Raw genomic sequence first — 19081 nt, 5'->3', positions numbered from 1 at the left:
GTTATACACATTGTTATCCCATGCAATTGGGCCATTTTTCAAGGGAGTGTGCGGGAAAAAATGGTAGTCACGGGTTGGCGGTTTTTGAGGCTAAGGTCTGCAGTATCACATTCACCAACCTGGCTACACTGGTGGCTTCGTCTGCAGCTGTTAGTTTGTTTTCGAATTCGAATTGGGAATTGTTCGAATTGAAAGGTGTTCGAATCACAAGGTACCATTGTATCTGCCTTTTGATGTTGTTCAGTCCGAACCCACGCTCACCACCTTATCCACTCGGCCACCGCCCACACACACTTTTTCACTCAGTACGTATGGGGAGAGTACAATTTGGTACTGGCTAGCCGCCATTTTATCCCACTTGCGCTTACATACAGGGAAAATTCATTGTTTCCCACCTATCACTATTTTTCCCCACCTGCACCTACACTCATGTATGGGGAAAATACATACACTTTTTTTCGCCCGTCACCATTTTACCCCTTCCGTGGAGATGAGGCAAGATAAGGCGCCATGCGTGCGGGGGCAGCTGCCAGCGTTTGAGAGAGCGACTCAGGCCGCCCAGACTGCCCCGGGTCCTCTCAGGAGAGGTGGAGCGCCTCCGTGCTGTGATGACGTCATCAGCAAACATGGCGGCCCAAACAAACACATATAAGTGCTTCCATTGCATTTCACCTCTCTGTGCCACCATAACCACATCAGCTTCTTTTTATCCTCTGTTGTGAGGAGCTCGTCGGCCAGAACAGCTACTGATGCACGTTTAAACATCGTCAGGAAGATCAGCGGACGCCATTTTGCTGCCAGACCAGCTAGTAAACGTCATTAGGAAGATCAGCGGACTCCCTTTTGCTGCCAGTGAGTGACAACATTTACTAGCTGTTCTGGCAACAAAATGGCGTCCGCTGATCTTCCTGACAACGTTTAAACATGCATCATAGACTGTTCTGGGCAGCGAGCTCCTTGCAACAGAGGATGAAAAGGAAGCTGCTGTGGTTATGGTGGCACAGAGAGGTGAAATGCAATGGAAGCACTTATATGTGTTTGTTTGGGCTGCCATATTTGCATATGACATCATCACAGCACGGAGGTGCTCCGCCACTCCAAACCGAGCTGCAGCGGGCGGTCAGAGTTGGCAACTCGGACTACGGCATCACGCGTTTGAGAGGACCCGGAGCGGTCTGGGCAGGGGAGACCACGAACCGCGTCATAGATGGTTTACCCGTGTGATCTGAACATACGGTTCTGAAACCATACCGCGTCATAGGAAACTGCACCTTACAAATCTGCGTCATACGCGACTTGACTGTACATAATTGATGTTACTGAAATATACCTCTTAAGGACTAGATTTGTCTCACGAGCCGCCAGTTCAATAGTCCTCTTAGGCTGCTAAGATGACTACTCTGTCCAAAAAATCTATGTGTGGCCAAATCTGGGGGGGCTGCAGCCCTCCCAGCCCCCCCCCCCCAGCTCATACATCTATGCCTATTCTTTGACAGCATTCAGCTGTCACCTTCTTCTACACTAAACATCCTCATTCTATCCTTAACTCGTCTTAACTGGAAACTTCATATCTCTTCTCTCACTAAATCATCTTCCTTGAGGTTAGGAATTCAGCATCGTCTCTGCCAGTTCTTCTCCCCCGCACAGATACTGTCCATATACAGGGGCCTTGTCCATTCTCGTATGGAGTATGCATCTCATGTGTCGGGGGCTCCACTCACACACCTCTACTAGCAGAGTGGAGTCAAAGGGTCTTCGTCTCATCAACTCTCCTCCTCTTATTAGTAATATTCTACCTCTTATATTCCACTGCCATGTTGCATCTCTTTCTATCTTCTATCAATATTTCCATGCTGACTGCTCTTTTGAACTTGCTAACTGCATGCCTCCCCCATCTCACGGCCCCGCTGCACTCGACTTTCTACTCTAGCTCATCCCTATAATGTCCAAACCCCTTATGCAAGAGTTAACCAGCATTTTCATTCTTTCATCCCCTGCAATGGTAAACTCTGGAACAGCCTTCCTTCATCTGCATTTCCTCCTACCTATGTCTTGACCTCTTTCGAGAGGGGAGTATCAAGACACCGCTCCATCCAAAATTGACCTCTCTTTTGGCCACTCTTTACTTTATTCTTTTGTAGGAGCAGTGATTAGTGGGCTTTTTTCTACTTTTTTTGTTGTTGTTGCCCTTGAGCTGCTTCCATTCCTGTAAAAAAATAAAATAAATAAAAAAATAAAAATCTACAAAGTATACTTACATATATCTTCTTGTCGCTGACATCAGACCAGAAGATGCAATTGTTTGCCAGGTCAAAGTCAAGAGCTATGACCAAATTTAGATGTGGGATTGGCAAAGCTTGCATTCCAGCATCTGGGTTCGTTAGATCAAACCTTAGTATTGCTTGGCGGGCAGCCACAAGCAGAAATGCTTGTTCTTCCCTGGAAAATAAACAGTATATCAAAGCTGTCATCATACATACATTCTTAAAGGAAAGTGTGGGGAAGATTCTGAGTAAACAAAACACTTGTTTTCACAGCAAAGAAGGCAGACCAAGGGCCAAATGACAAAGAAAAAAAATCTGCAACACAGTGCTCCATCAGCTGTAACCAGAGAAAGAACAGTCACAGATTGAATCAACTGCACTACAAGCCACACACACCTCAAGTCCTGTCATAATAATCCACCAAAAGCAATATATCAAGCAATGACATTTAATCTGGAGAGTAAAGGGGTGAAACTCTGCTTTATACTTTCCTTTTGCCTTTTGGCCAATAACATAATTAAATACTTTAATAATACATGATCACTCACTGTACTGGGCAGGCAGTGATGGTGGGGTTGTACTGGTAGTCTCGTCCACCCTCACAGGTGTTTCCAGGAATAATACGATATCCCTTAGTACGGTTGTAGAAGCCACCAGGTTTGCAGGTGCTTGGAATGGCATAGGGATCAATAGTGTCATCTTTGTCCTTGATACACTTCTGGGATTGGGAGTCCACAAAAAATCCAAAGTCACATTCAAAATCATCCCTGTCACAGGGGCAATTTTTTACAGACACTGGCCGATCATAGTTGACTCCACTGTAGCAGTTTGAGTGAGAAATGCGCCTCTCATATTCTTGCTTGCGGCCCAAAAGGCAGAGACGACCGCTACGTCCATCTGAGGGAGACCAGAGCTTGTAGTCGTCAGGTGAGCACTTGTACTTAAATACTGGCCTCAGGTCAACCTGAAAAATAATTTCAATCTCTAGTAAGGGAAAATAAATGGCAGTAAAATAAAATAAAGTAAATCTTAACTGATAAAATCTTTAATAAAGAAAGACCTGAAGATACTTTTTTAAATATGTAACAAAACTTCTTGTTTGAAATATGATAACCTTAGCATCTGCTTAGGAAAAGAGTGACCTTACAATTAATGTCCTCCATCTGTACCACTTAACCACTGATACTCCATGACTCAAATTTTCAGCTGATAGCCTTTGACCAAACTGCAGAGGTCTTAACTCCTTTGACCCAGGGAAGATAACTCTCTCTCTCTCTCTCTCTCTCTCTGTTCATCTGGCAATCCATGTATCCCTCTATTTTACCCATTTCCCTGTCAATCAATCGATCAATCGAGAGAGAGAGAGAGAGAGGGGCGGGCGGGGGGTGGGGCTAGGCAACATCGTACAACCCTGCTGCAGTACAATCCCAACCCTCACACTGCTGTTCACTGTGCCTGCACACACACACACAAGCACTTGTCTGTTTGCTAAAACAGTTACAAGGCTAGAAATACAATTTGTGAGCCATGGAAAGCTGTAGCCTAAGAATGTAGGCAGGATGATGATCTATCAAACATACCTTGTTTATCAAACATACCTTCACAAAAATCCACTGATGCTTTTCTGGTCTTGAGCCAAAGAGGGTAAATATGGTGGTGTTTTCTCCTGGTTCAGTCATCAAGCCATAAATGCGGAGGCTCTGCAAATAGGGATAAAGTACAATAACACCATTTTCTTTATAACAATGAAATTACTCTCATTGCTTAAAATCATCTTTATCAAGGTCAGCTGCTTTGCTTAGTGTCTTCCAATTCCCCCCCTCCCCAGACGCTAACTACAGAGCCTTGTTTATCCCAGTAAGGAGTTTGCATCCCATGTGCAAGTGGGCTTTACTCACATGGCACTTAAAGCAGAGTACAGTGATGCACCCAAGTTTCACATCTCGTTTCACAGATCCGTGTTTTGCAGCAACCCTCAAATATTCTACAATTTGTTTCACAAAAATAATATGGGCACTTTTCACAAAGATCAAAAGTTGTTTATTACTTTGCTGTCATCATGTTTGCCATCACAGTTTTCCTCACTGCACCAACCAACACTTGCCTAAAGCCTTTCCAGCCTTATATGAAGGTCACAGGAAACTATCAACACCATTACTACATGGGCTGTTTCTCATACCCCCAGCTTACCACTGGATGTGGAGGTAACCATTACAGAGCAAAAATAAGTCAAGATATGTGAGAAGTAGCATCAAAACAAGCAACATGTATTGTAAATAATGGTGAATGGCAGGAAGGACATGGCCAAAGCAGTCTCTCCCTGAAGGCCTGGGTGTTGAACCAGAATGACATCACTGTGTGAGATAGTCTCCATGTAGTTCATGGTCAATTGTAGAGATGTTAAAAGTGATGAGTCAAGGAAATTTATTGTAACTATTTTCAGCATCATCATTGTTGTATGTCTCACTTTCCATGAACATCAAGAAGCAACAATGTTACTCACAAATGTAGACATGCAATAAATTTGCATGACTCCTTACTTTCACTGTCTCAAGCCAACTGATCCAGCACTACCCAGAGACTGCCTCACACTGTGACATCACCATGTCTCAGCACCCAGGTTTTTAGATAGTGGCAGCTTTGTCTTGGTTGTGGCCATCAATTGTCTCCTCTGCATTTGCCCCTAGCAAGATACAAGTCTTGTTGCTAACCTCCTCTTGTGGCAAGATCTCTTCATTACTGATATGAACAGAATAGGTTATGTTAGGCAGGCAGACTATGTTACTTCAAAAATGGCATCTAAACTAAACATAACACATTGGTAATCTATTTTTAACTAAGCAAACCTGCCTGCATAACATAACCTATCTACAGATATCAACCTATTGTTGCTTAATTAGTAATAAAGACACTGAAATGGAGGACGAACAGCTGCGTGAGCTGGGCATCAACTGCCCATGGTCGGGATGGAACTTGGGCTGAGATTGAACTCTGCCCTGGAGATTTAGAGCCGGATATTCTAACCACTACATCTTAGAGGTGTTAAGGCCAGTCACCACAAATCACAACTAAATAAGTAATATATCAGTCCCAGATCAGTGACTTAGCCCAGTTGGCTGTAGTAATCTGGCATGGCTGAACTTGACTCATGTGGAGGCACAGTGGAGACCATCAGGCCATATACATAAATTTTCATACTCTTCTATGAAAAATATGACACTTCTTTTTTGAGAAAATAATGCAAGTCCAATAGGCATATAGGTTCTTTGCATCTATGTCTGTGGAAAGGCTGCAGGTAGAGAACATACTTCAAGAGAAACTAGATGGTTTTGTAAGACAAGGTATGCTTGGCTCTGCTAAGCATCTCTCAGCATTACAAAATTCAACTGCAATTCTTACCTCATTGAAAAACTGATATGTGTGCCAACTTTCTCCTTCATCCGTGGAGTAGAACAGAGTGTTGATCTCTCCAGCCTCTCTGTAGTGTTGTGCAGCCACAATAATTCCCCCATGGTCACCAATGGCATATAAAAAGTTGCCTCTCAGCACCTGTGAACAGTTTGCCAGAGAGTTAGTGACAAGTTTCAAGTCTTACCTACTACCATTGAACAGAACAACTGCAAGCATCTTAACCCTTTGGGCCGCTTTCACAGTCACTTTGTTTGTTTTGACCGTTACCAATGGCAGCGATCGACGCTATAATTTTCCACATGAAACTGGCCTATGGGGTAGTGGCGGCTGCAGAGGAAGCGAGAGGTGTTGAGTGTGTGTGCCAAGGTGCGGGGCTAGGGTAACCCCGCAGCCGCCACTACCCCATCGGCCAGTTTTACGTGGAAATACTATAGCAGCGATCGCCGCCATTGGTAACGATCAAAACAAACAAAATGACTGTGAAAGCGGCCCTTAAATGACAGGTATTGTTTTCACAGAATGTCCTTGAAAAAAAAAAGAAAAAAAAGAAAAAGAAAAAAAAAAAAAACAGCATTGGTCACTAGCTAGTTCAATGGTTTCCAAACTTTTTTACATGATGCCCTCTATTGATTTCTAAGAAATCCTCACGCCCCCTCATCCTTCATATATATATATATATATATATATATATATATATATATATATATATATATATATATATATATATATATATATATATATATATATATATATATATATATATATATATATTGAAACTCACATGATGATTCAAACAGTGTTACCCTTCATGTGTGTGTGTGTGTGTGTGTGTGTGTGTGTGTGTGTGTGTGTGTGTGTGTATTTACCTAGTTGCATTTACCTAGTTGTAATTTTACAGGGCCTGGGCTTATGCTCGTGTGGTCCCATCTCCATATCTATAATTATCCAACTTTTCCTTGAAGCTCTGCACACTCTTCGCCGATATTATTTCTTCACTTAGTCTGTTCCAAACCTCTATATTTCTTTGTGGGAAGCTACATTTCTTTATGTCTCTTGAGCATCTTCCCTTCCTCAACTTTTTACTATGTCCTCTAGCATTCCTGCTGGAAGGTTCTTCTCTTAGTAGCAATTTCTCGTTATCTACTTCTTCCATTTTACTCAGCCTATATATCTGTATTCAGATGAAAATCTTGTGGAAATTCAACCATCCGTTAAAAGTGGCGTTTTTTAGGCTGAACAGTGATAAATACATAAAAACAAAAATAAAAATTCATAAAAATCAAGAATGACACAGCAACAAAATTTATTTCACTTCATTTACACCTTAAAATGACATAAAACAGTGACCTTCCAAAAAAAAAAAAAAGGGAAGGAAAAAAAAAAAAATCTTTAAAATTTAATTTTTTATTTATTTTAAATTTAACTCAATTTTGGAAAGAGCTCTTCCAGAGCTTTAATTTGATACCAAATAGTAGTACATTGCAACATTTTAATCGGTAGTAATCATAAATTAACTTTAACCGCTAATTACTCAAAACTATGTCCGCGAGGGTTAGGCCCTTTTCGCGAGCGGCGCCTCATATCTGTATTAGGTCTCCTCTTTCTCTTCTTTGTTCTAGTGTTGGCAAGTCCATTTCCTTTAGTCTCTCTTCATATGTTAGTCCCTCCAGTTCTGGAGCCATTTTTGTTGCCATTCTCTGTATTCTTTCTAGTTTTTTTATGTGTTTCTTCATATGTGGAGACCACACTGTTTCCGTGTATTCTAGTTTAGGTCTGATCACAGTAGTAATTAATTTTTTCATAATTTCTTTGTCCATGTAGTGGAATGCTATACCTATATTTCTCAGTGTGTGTGTGTGTGTGTGTGTGTGTGTGTGTGTGTGTATTTACCTAGTTGTAGTTTTACAGGTCCTGGGCTTTACGCTCGTGTGGTCCCGTCTCCGTATCTGTATTTATCCAACTTCTCCTTAAAGCTTTGCACACTCTTTGCCGATACTACATCCTCCCTTAGTCTGTTCCAAACCTCTAGATTTCTTTGTGGGAAGCTATATTTTTTTATGTCTTTCAAGCATCTTCCCTTCCTCAATTTTATACTATGTCCTCCTGTGTTCCTGGTGGTAATTCCTTCTTTTAGTAGTAACTCCTCGTTATCTACTTCTTCCATTTTGCTCAATAATTTAAAGATTTGTATTAGGTCTTCCCTTTCTCTTCTTTGTTCTAGTGTTGGTAAGTCCATTTCCTTTAGTCTTTCTTCATATGTCAATCCCTCCAGCTCTGAAACCATTTTTGTTGCCATCCTTTGTATTTTTTATAGTTTCTTTATGTGTTTCTTCTTATGGGGAGACCACACTGCCTCTGCACATTCCAGGTTTGGTCTGATCATAGTGGCAATTTTTTCATCATATCCTTATCCATGTAGTGGAATGCTATTCCTATATTTCTCACCATGTTAAACATATCATTGAATACCCAATTAACATGACTCTCTGGCTGTTTATTATCTTGCATTATTACTCCCAGATCTCTCTCTTCGTGTACTTCCTTTAATATTTCACCAGCTCCCATTTTATATGTCCATATTGGTCTTCTTTCACTTTTTCCCATTTCCATAACATGACATTTCTTCACATTGAATTTCATCTCCCATTACATATGCCATTTCCAAATATTGTTTAAGTCTTGCAAAATTTTGCAGTCTTTACTGTTTCTTCTGTCTTAGCAGTTTTGCATCGTCTGCAAACAGGCTCATATAACTATTTACTCCCTCTGGCATGTCATTAATATATACTAGGAAGAGTATTGGTGCCAATACTGATCCCTGTATGTGTGTATGTGTGTCGAGTCTCTCCTCATAAGTCCGATCTCTAAGTTCCGGTACCATCTTAGTTGGAACTCTCTGCACTCTTTTCAGCTTCTTGATGTTTTTCTTTTCATGAGGAGACCAGACCACTGCTGCATACTCCAACCTTGGCCTTATCATTGTGACTATTATTTTCCTCATCATCTCCTCATCCAAGTACACAAATGCCATCCTTATGTTCCTCAGCAAATTCAGAGTTTATCCCGTTATCCTGTTGATGTGTTTGTCCGGTGACATGTTCTCTGAAACAGTCACTCCCAAATCTTTTCCTCCACTCCACAGCATATTGTCTCACTTCACATCTTGTAATCATATTCGCATCTACTGCCACTCCTACCAAACTCTATATTTTTACATTTCCCAAGGTTGAGCTCCATCTGCTATGTATCACTCCACTCCCATATTCTATCCAAGACCCCTTGCAATGCCTCACAGTCCTTCACATTATTCACACGTCTCAATAGTTTTGCATCATCATCATCATTTCATCGATGCCTGCTCCTAGGACCCCACCCACACCAGGGGATGGCCACAACAGAAGAGTTTCCATCTCTCTCTATTCAGGCACTCCCTCCTTGCTTGCTCAAAGTTTCTCACGGATCTTTCACCCCTCTCCCTAACATACTCCTGTACCCTATCTCTTCATTTCACTGAAGGTCGTCCTCTAACATTCCCTCCCTCTATCTCACTCACATCATCTGCATCATCTTCAAACTCACATAGCTGGACGCTCCATCCACTATATCATTTATATAAACAGCAAACATTACTGGTGCCAACACCAAACCATGCTGGACTCCACTCATCACAGGGCACCAGTTGGAAACCCTGTCCCTGATTATCGTCCTCATTTCCCTGTTAGTTAGGAAGTCCTCCAGCCACTTAGTCAGTCCATCACCCACTCCACCCATATTTTTAATTTTCCAAATTAGTCTTCTGTGCGGTACTTTGTCAAACGCTTTTTTCAAATCCAAGTACACTCCATCTGCCCAGCCTTCTCTCTCTTGTATTAAGTCTGTCACCCTTGAGTAGTAACGCAGCAAGTTGGTGACACAAGATCTCCCTCTCCTGAATCCAAACTGGCAATCCAAGATAATTTTCTCACTTCCTAAAAAATCCGACCACCTATTTTTAACCAGCCTCTCACATATCTTCGCAACCACACTAGTGAGTGATATCGGTCTGTAATTCAATGGGTCCTCTCTCTTGCCTCCCTTAAAATTGGACACTATGTTTGCTCTCTTCCAATCTTGTGGTACCTTTCCTTCCCTCAGGGAGGCACTCATTATGGAGTGCAGTTTCTCCACAAGTTGTTCACTACATTCTTTCAAAATCCACCTTGATAATCCATCCAGCCCCGTCGCCTTTCTCACATCCAGCTTGTTCAAACTTTCCTTGGCCTCCTGCACCATTAACTGTATCTCTTGCATAATCCTTCCTCTTTCGTGGCCCGATGGTTGTACGAATTCTTCTCGTTCAAAACCGGACGCTCCCCTTAATTGACGACGAATTTCAATCGGTTTAATGCCTTTTGCATTCAAAAAACAAATAACAGTGCGAACTTCGCACTTGGCGGAAGCATCAATCAGGAGCTCCATCACAAACGGCTGCCAAGCCAAGACTGAGTGTGGCACCGAGGTGCGCGCAGGGGCTTGGCACTCAATGACTAGCTTACTACCTGTTCCCTAAGTTGAAAGAACATTTGGCCGGAACATGCTTCAGCAACGACAACGAGGTGAAAGATGAGATTAAACACTTCCTCAATGACATGACGGCGAGCTGGTATGACATGGGCATACAAAAACTGCCACACCGAATACAAAAATGCATCGATTGAAATTGCGAATGTGTAGAAAAATAGATAAATGTTCAAACTTTAAAATGATGTAAACATTATTGACAATAAACATATATATATATATATATATATATATATATATATATATATATATATATATATATATATATATATATATATATATATATATATATATATATATATATATATATATATATATAACTTACTTACTCACTGTCAACTCATATAAATATTATAGTCGCCGTTCTAACAAGTTGCCAAAAAAAAAGTAAATGGTCGTATCTCAAATGTTATTCGTCATTAGTAAATTCCAACGTATACATAACAGCATCCAACCTTTCTACTTTGCATTCATAGATAATACTTCACTATAAATAGTTTGACAAAGTTAGCAGACATTGATATCATCCCCAAACACACTCGCTCACGAAACTGAGTGCGTTTGGGGATGAGTATAATTTATATAAAGTCCACACACGTTGGTGGCTAGAGGGGTCCACACACATTGGCGGGAAAATCGCCCTTTTTTTTTTAATGCTGACCATATACTTTAGAATTTTGACCTGAAAATCACACAAAATTGGATGGTGGCTCAATCTACGGCATCAAATCAGAGCTACAACGGGCCACTTTTGGCTCTTTTCGGCATTTTCCGCCATTCCTACCACACGTTAATATTTCAGCTTACAATTTTGTACCCAGGCACAAAATTAGAAGGCAGATTGATCTATGGCACCAAATCAGAGTTTCAACCAGATCTTACTGTGACGAATGGTCATTTTTGGCTGTTTTGGGGGCATTTTGGGCCTTTCTGACTGCATACACTCACATTCTGACTTGAATTATCGTACCCGGGCACACAATTGGACGGCGGGTTGATCTGCGGCATCAAATCAGAGTTTCAACTAACAGTTTTTGCAAAAATCAACAATTGTTCACCATTTAGAATTGGGCAGTACCTATCCTGGTAGCCTGACATTTGATAACTACTTTTACCAAGGACTAACGCAAGGGGCGCCAGTGGTCAGTATACTGCCCCGGGTGCCAAATTTTAAAGGTCCGCCACTGCTCATGATTGAATGTTAATATTATGAATTGTTCTTTACACTGACAAAAATTAAGACAACATATACTTTACTAACTTACTCTTACTTCTCCTTGGTGGTGGTTGGGGATGGTGGAAGGTTTTGAAGGGACTGTGAGATGAAAGTCCATGCACTGGTGATGATGGTACATGATGAGGGGATGAAGGCAGGATGGGTGAGTGGGAGAGATAAATCAGGATGTGGGGAAACAGGACTGGAACAAAAAGGTCAGGTGAGGAGATAGGAAAAGTTGGTACGGGATGACTGACAGAAGGTGAGGAAGGGTGGTGTGGTGTAAAAGTGACATCAACACTCTCTACGTCACGCTCACTACTGTTAACACTGCTCAATGTATTCATCACAGCTCAGAATAATACTCATAAGTACTTAGAACATGGCTGAAAATAATGAGATGCAGCAGTGGGAATAAATGGCATAAGCCCTAGCAATACTTAAATTTCCAGGTGCCAGGAGGTGCCTTGATAAAAACTCATGAGGTCAGCAGTTTGATAATCATACAGAATTTCTTACTTTATCTATCTTTAAATAATATCTTCTTAACAACACAGTCCGATGTTTATCTGTTTAAGGTCTAGTACCCTCTACAAAATTGTTTAGGCAACACCTGGCAGAATTTCAGCAGTAATCTGAATTTATATCTGAAAAATATTAGCTTAAATCAAATTTACACCTGTTCAGCTTCATAATATTTGCCATACAGTCAAAGATCAAGCTATACTCAAGCCAAATCAAAGCTTCACCTTCTTCATCATCTTCATCTAAAATGAAAAGGGCTATGCCTGGCCATTTTTCGTTTGTTCCAAAACAAAGGCCATATTGAGGCACATCATTTACCCTGCATAGACCCAAACCTAATTCATGATTCAATGTGAATCTGGATTCAGGATTTGTGTCTAAAGGGAATAAGCTATAAAAACCTTAATGCTGGCTTCAAGAATTGTAAAAAAATTCAGAACTAGTAAATAAGAATAAATTTTACAATAGTTTTAAAGAATCAATATTACTAACAACTTACTTGGAACCAGCTGATTCCAGCATCCACAGACACATAGAGAGAAGTGTGGTGGTCCTTCAGACTTGTTCCAATAGTGCCGGTGGCCAATATCATGCCAGGTGCACTCTCCTTGCTCAGGATAGGAGTCATTTCAGAAGAAGGATACAGATGGCTTAATGACTGCCCCACATGCAAAGAGCAATTCTTGGTCTGAAAAATAAAACGTATTTACAGGTTTTATGATGACAATGTAATTATCGGTGTCGCAGACGCCAATCAACAGATTGTCCATCTTCTAAGTGTTGTTGTTGTTCTCTTCAAGTTGTTTTCCTGGCTTACCCATGCACTGTAAACATGACATTGTATAATAACATTTGTTAGCCCTGATGAACCCTACAAAATGGCATTATAAACATTTTTTTTTATGCCTGTGGCACCGGTAGGCCTTCATAATAGGGCCTGATGGTTGGCCCCAGCCTGTTGTGGTGCAGGCAAGGGTTTATAGTGGCGCCATCTTTACTTTTTAGCATTTTCCATTTTAGACCCCTAGTTGCATAATATAAATTGTTGGGGGGGTGTTGGAGGGTCATGCGACGCCGATCTAGCAGAGTTTTTGTGCTATTAACATTTGTTTTTAACCCTTACATTACAGCGATCGTATATATAAGTGCGCTACCACACACCCCACTTGTACAGGGATCATATATATAATCATCACACTCTACACTCCCTGCGTTTCAAATATACCACCAGTTCTTGACTCAGAAGAATGGTGGAGGCATCTGGCATCTGTACACACACCCATTCGTCTCAGCGTGTGCCCTACCGAAGACCACAGATCATTTTCCACTTTTGTTCGGAATACATCTGTCATGTCTCGTGACGCGTCAAGCAGTTTCTCTGCTCCGGGCGGAAGTAGAGCGCGGGCGAATCAAAGTGACAGTGACTCTGATGACTGCTATGGTAACATTGACAGAGGAGGGAAGGGCACAGAGAGAGAGAGAGAGAGAGAGAGAGAGAGAGAGAGAGAGAGAGAGAGAGGAGAGAGAGAGAGGAGAGAGAGAGAGCAAGTGGGGTGCTTCCACGCGACGCGTCACGGCCACGAGAAAATGCGCAATGTTTTCGACTGTCATAACTTTTTTATTATTATTAGGAGAGAAGTTTTATTACACCACCATATATACTAGATGAATAAACAATTATTGCAAAGAAAAAAGACACCGTTTCCACCTCTTTTAAATGTCTAAATTTTCCCCATGCACACCATCCAGAAAAATATATCGCCACCCGTACTCTAAGGGCTGTCATCACAAACTTGAATATATGGTAAGACCTCACATTCAATGATTCATAGGTACTAAAAAACACTTGTTAGATGTGAACTCATTAGATGCAAATACACAAACATGTATGTTAAATAATAATAGGTAAAAAATTGGACCCATGTTTTGGCCCTATTTTCATTTAGTATGTAGGATAGTGGCATTAATTCTAGTCATATGATTATATATGGTAATCTAAAATATAAGATAAAGAAGAATTAATGTACATGTCTCAAGTGTAAGTGATGAATAAGGTGCATAAGTAAGACAAAGGGTGGTATCCGAGGTGGGAAAGGAGGCTACTGGCCTAAATTCCCATGTAGAGTGCATTTGTCAGTGGTTTACACTTCGTCACAAGAGGAAGGAGGAAGGTGGCGGAGGTGGTGATGGCAGCAATGAGGAGGAGGGAGGAGGAGTGGCCCAGTACTACATGGCCACTCCTCTCTCCTCCTCATCACTGCCATTATCACCCCCACCTCCTGCCTTCCTCCTCACGAGACGAAGCGTAAGCCACCGCCAAATGCACCCTAGATGGGAATTTAAGCTAATCAAGATGGCAAGAGGGGGGCTATGCAACAAAACAATATGTGTGCATGATGAGGTCTGAGGTAGGAGACGGGAGAGGCAGTGTGACGGGAGGGTGGATGCTAATGGTGATACACACTCGGCCAAGGTGGTGGGTGATTTGAACCACTCGCTTGGGATTTGTTTTGTCAGATATGAATTGGTTGAGGTCCAATAGTGTCGTTTGATGTGAATTCGTCAGATATGTGCTTGTTAGATGCAAAATCTTACAGTATTGCTAAAAGAACTGAGTGGTATGAAGTGGAATGTTGTAAGTCTTAGTAAGGTTAGGAGGACAGTGAGACATTCATGGTGGAATTGTCTGCTAGACACATTTTGTGCTTCAAAAGTCTTGCAAATAGGAAGGAGCTAGAAATGGATTCTTGATTAACAGGGAAAGTAAATTTTTCACAATTAGTGGAAGAGAAGCAAGAATCATTATAAAGCTGAATAAAAATTAAAAACAAAATACCAACAGCTTAGGCACCAACATCATCTTAAATATACATATTTTTATCACAGTAATGGAGGCAGCTCAGGGGTACAAAAAGAGAATAAGCACTGATTCTGCAAAGAAAACTAGGAGTAACATAAAGGAGTTACAGATTTGGTTAGAGGTCTTGATCCTCCCCTCTTAAAGACACTCATATTATGATTTAATTTTTAACTTGAGGCAGTCCTCATCAACTTGACAACATTGTTAAAAGAACTGAGGGGTATGAAGTGGGATTAAAAGGAAAGCATTGAAGTTGTCATTTGAGATCCTTGAGAATTCACAAATTGGCTGTAAAGAAATATGAATTAAATGGTGCAGTCTGCAATGCCACAATAGTCTCATGAAGATGTGAGCAAGTGGCCAAATCATATGAAGATAAGAAATATTAGGCATCGGTCAGGTGCTCCTCGAAACAGCATCATTTATCATGGAAAATCAGGTCATGGAAATTTATTCTAATTATAATTTCCTGCATTCAAAGTATGAATTATTGGAATAATCAGATGGGATTTAGGTTAACATTTAGATCGACAAACTTCCATTTTAGCTGAAATATAAATGACGTCTGATATCTTACCCTTTTACAGTCAATAATATTCCCAGAGGCATCTTTTTGTGGAGGCTGGAGGGGCTTCCACTGAGCTCCCTGGTCAAAGCTGATGAAAGACATTGTGTGTTCTGGTGCCAAGTTTCGCATTCTTCGGCCAGCATTGGTAGTCATGTTAGCTGCAAGCTGTGAGGCAATGAATACCCCTCGAATACCCTTCACTGGATGCAGGTCAGCAAACTGCTTCTCTGCCACTTCACTGGAGGGAAAAAAAGAAAAAAAACAAAAAAACATTTCAATCAACTTTGAAAGTAGTGCTTCCCTTACTATCATTTACTACCATTTTCATTTGAAAATAACTACCTGTATGCCTTGCTGCACAAGACTTTCTACTCAGGCTCATTTCTATGCTGTTCGATTTCCACGTGTAAGGGTTAACCAGTATCTTTATCTTTTCATCCCTTCCTTATGTGTTTCCTCCTTCCTATATCTTGAACTTTTCAAGAAGAGAGTACCAAGAAAACTCTTAAGAAATTGATCAAGTTTTTTTACAATTTTTGTTTACTTCCATATGGAGTGTGCTGCAGGTATTTTGTATTGACCTTGGCCTTTCTCCTATACAGTAACAAAGAAGTAAAAAAGACAGAAAAATCACTGTGACTTTGTATATGCCCTGTCACTGCACCCATGTGAAACTATTCTTGTTGTTTAGACTTGTTTCCCTAACAGGACCTGTGTGGGGAAATAGCGTGAAGATGATAAACAGGTGAAAACTACTTATATATGAATAACCATACATAATAACAATAGGACTGTTCATTCAAAGTGGAAACACTTCAAAGAGGTTGCAATTTCTCCTATAAACAAGAGTGGATGAATTTTCTATAGTATTTGATTTTACATTCTCTTCACAATATCAACAAAACATGCAGTTTATCTGTCACAGAGGATCATGTGGTGTGTAATGATGTGTTTTACTTTCCACAACATTAATTATGACCACAGGGAAAAACAATATAAAAAGTTTAAAACACACTGCTCTCACAAAAAGAAGACTGAAGATGTCAAAAGACTTATCTCTGGCTTGAAAGATATCCTGGTACAGTAAACTCTTTTTTATCTGAGATTCTCTTTGAAAGAGCCATGTGAATTCTCTTTTGGTTGGCTCTAAAGGTTTAAAAAAGAGACATGGCATCAGGAAACCAGATGTGTGTGGTGAAAAATATTCGGCCGACACGGACGCTTCAGAGAAATTTGTCAACAAATTTCATCAGCTCGTTTATTTAGTCTGTTTTCCCTTGTATTATATAGATTATCATTCATCCAAAAATTCTGACTTAACGGCACTTTTAAAGTCCCGTGATTTTCGGATAAAAGAGACTTGACTGTACTTTTCTCTTTAAAGAAATTAAGAAAGGCAGGGCAAGGCAAAACTTTACTGATGAGAGGGACAAAAGAATGATGCCACTAATTAAGTCTAGTATTAGTATGTACAGGCATGAGGCTGAGTAGAAGTGTGAAGTGTATAAATCTGCATGTTTTACAGCCTCAAGATATGCAGACTCACCTCAGCCATGTGTCTTCCCATGCAGGCGATGGCTTGAAAAACACAATGCGCTCCAAAGAAAGAGAAAACTGCACAGGGTGATCAGGTGACCTTGGAACTGATGATACGTACAAGTTTGACAGGTACTCCTCATGAGCAACGCATACCATGATCTATAAGAGCACAGAAACCATTCAGCTGCGTGAATATATCACAAATTATTCTTTAAACATAATGACACATAGATTTAACAGATATCCATCATAAGTAAGACACAAAATTATATAAAAAAGTATAAGAAACCTAATGATACTTAAAAAGCTGTTAGAAATTTCCTATGATCAATGCATATCATCTCTAACACACACACACACACACACAATATATATATATATATATATATATATATATATATATATATATATATATATATATATATATATATATATATATATATATATGTACAGGGGGGTCGTCTAATATGCGAGAATATGGGCGGTTCAAAGCCTCGCATATCGCAAATTCGCATATTAGGAACCTTAAAAAGCATGTAAGTAATGGTATATGGGCAGTCAGCCACATTTTTTAACTTAGTTTCCAATGTAATAAACTGCTTTTTGAGTTCTTTGGAGGCCATAATAACAACAACAGCAACAACAATAGCCCACAGGCTAGCTTGCACACAACACAGACACAGCTTGTGAGAGCAATGGCTGCTTTAGGCGTACTGATGAAGAGAACACGTGGAGCCGTCTCACAGAGTAGAGTTGCCAGATTAACATTGTTTATTTCCTTCCTTGGGAAGTGAGTAACAACAAGTTCATTATTTGGTAGGAAATGGATGTTAGCGAAGTCGGGAACATGAAATGAATGAAAAAAACTTTTCTCTTACTACGAGTCAAGTCACCGCTCCCGTGCTCCACCCCCAAGGGGGAGGGAGGAGGAAGGAGTCGCATATGAGGTGGTTCGCATATCCCAGGTTAGCATATCATGACCCCTGTATATATATATATATATATATATATATATATATATATATATATATATATATATATATATATATATATATATATATATATATACAAGGGGGGGCATGGTGTCTCACAGTTTGAAGCCACTAAACTGTCAGTCGGCCATATTGTTCAAGCCGGAGATGAGTGGCCAAATGTATGTACCTCCATGAGAGCCGGCCAGACCACGTAGACTGGCAGTACATGCTTGCCACTTACAGTTTTCTAACTTGTATTTGTAAAGGAGACAGCACATCTTGGTGATGAATTGTCCTCACCGCATTTCTTGGTGATCATGAATACATTACTGCGCTTCTTGGATATCATGTACAGTACTTTCTTACCGGTTACAGTATATTTACAGTAATAAATTACAAAATTATTTTAATTTCATCCGCCTGCATGTTAAAGTGCTGGAAAACAGTAAGGAGAGAAAATTAAAACATTTCGGTACTCCATGGATGCGGTACAGGTAACTCTCAATTTACGCGAGTTTGGTTTACGCGTTTTTGAAATAACGCGGGGTCCAAAATCCAAAAAAAAAAATAAATAAATAAATAAAAAAATTTATTTACACGTTTTTTCCACTTATACGCAATATTTTATGGAGTGGCCACCAGATGTCTCACGCAACTGGACTCACATAGCGCCGCGGCCACACAGCAGAGCTCAGTTCTTCCCGCGCGCCACTTGAACAACAATACAGTACCCACGCTGCCACGCTACTCAACAATAGGGGTGGGCAGTTACCGGTACTAACGGTATTAGCTATATGGTACAGTACCGGTACCAGACTGCTCGGTACCGGTACCAATACTAGCTAGCTACTCATGGTGTCCCTCATTTCTTCCTCAAACGAGTGAGGCTGAGACTGAGTGCCTGAGTGGATATCTCGGTGATATGGATATTCTCTTTCTCTCTCTCTCTCTCTCTCTCTCTCTCTCTCTCCACTGAATGAAGTGAATAAGCATATTATTCCCACCATCACTCGTAGGTTATGACAGAGAACTAGGCAAGACACAACTCACACGTTTCTGGTGACACGCGCCATGCAGCTGTTTGTTGTATGGGTGTGGTTGTGTGGTTTGTAAACAATGCAAATGGCGGCCTGGCTGGTATTGCGCGAAATATCTCCTCGTACA

At 40.5% G+C, this 19081-nt stretch overlaps 1 protein-coding gene across 1 annotated transcript in view; it reads right to left on the bottom strand.

The window, feature by feature from the left end:
* The window catches only part of LOC127000262 (sortilin-related receptor-like), an 88975-nt gene extending 71854 nt beyond the window's left edge, over positions 1 to 17121 (bottom strand). The window contains exons 1-7 of the mRNA XM_050863712.1: positions 16951 to 17121; positions 15414 to 15642; positions 12476 to 12664; positions 5664 to 5813; positions 3863 to 3964; positions 2813 to 3228; positions 2259 to 2439 (exon numbers count right to left, since the gene is read on the bottom strand). Of these exons, the coding sequence (XP_050719669.1) occupies positions 2259 to 2439; positions 2813 to 3228; positions 3863 to 3964; positions 5664 to 5813; positions 12476 to 12664; positions 15414 to 15642; positions 16951 to 17099 (1416 nt within the window). The 5' untranslated portion in view covers positions 17100 to 17121. The remainder of the gene's footprint in view (positions 1 to 2258; positions 2440 to 2812; positions 3229 to 3862; positions 3965 to 5663; positions 5814 to 12475; positions 12665 to 15413; positions 15643 to 16950) is intronic.
* Between the last annotated feature and the right edge of the window lie 1960 nt (positions 17122 to 19081).

This window comes from Eriocheir sinensis, chromosome 18, assembly GCF_024679095.1.
Source record: "Eriocheir sinensis breed Jianghai 21 chromosome 18, ASM2467909v1, whole genome shotgun sequence".
Taxonomy (NCBI): Eukaryota; Metazoa; Arthropoda; class Malacostraca; order Decapoda; family Varunidae; genus Eriocheir; species Eriocheir sinensis.
Note: the sequence above shows the minus strand (reverse complement) of the source record. Positions and strands in the feature narration are given on the sequence as shown.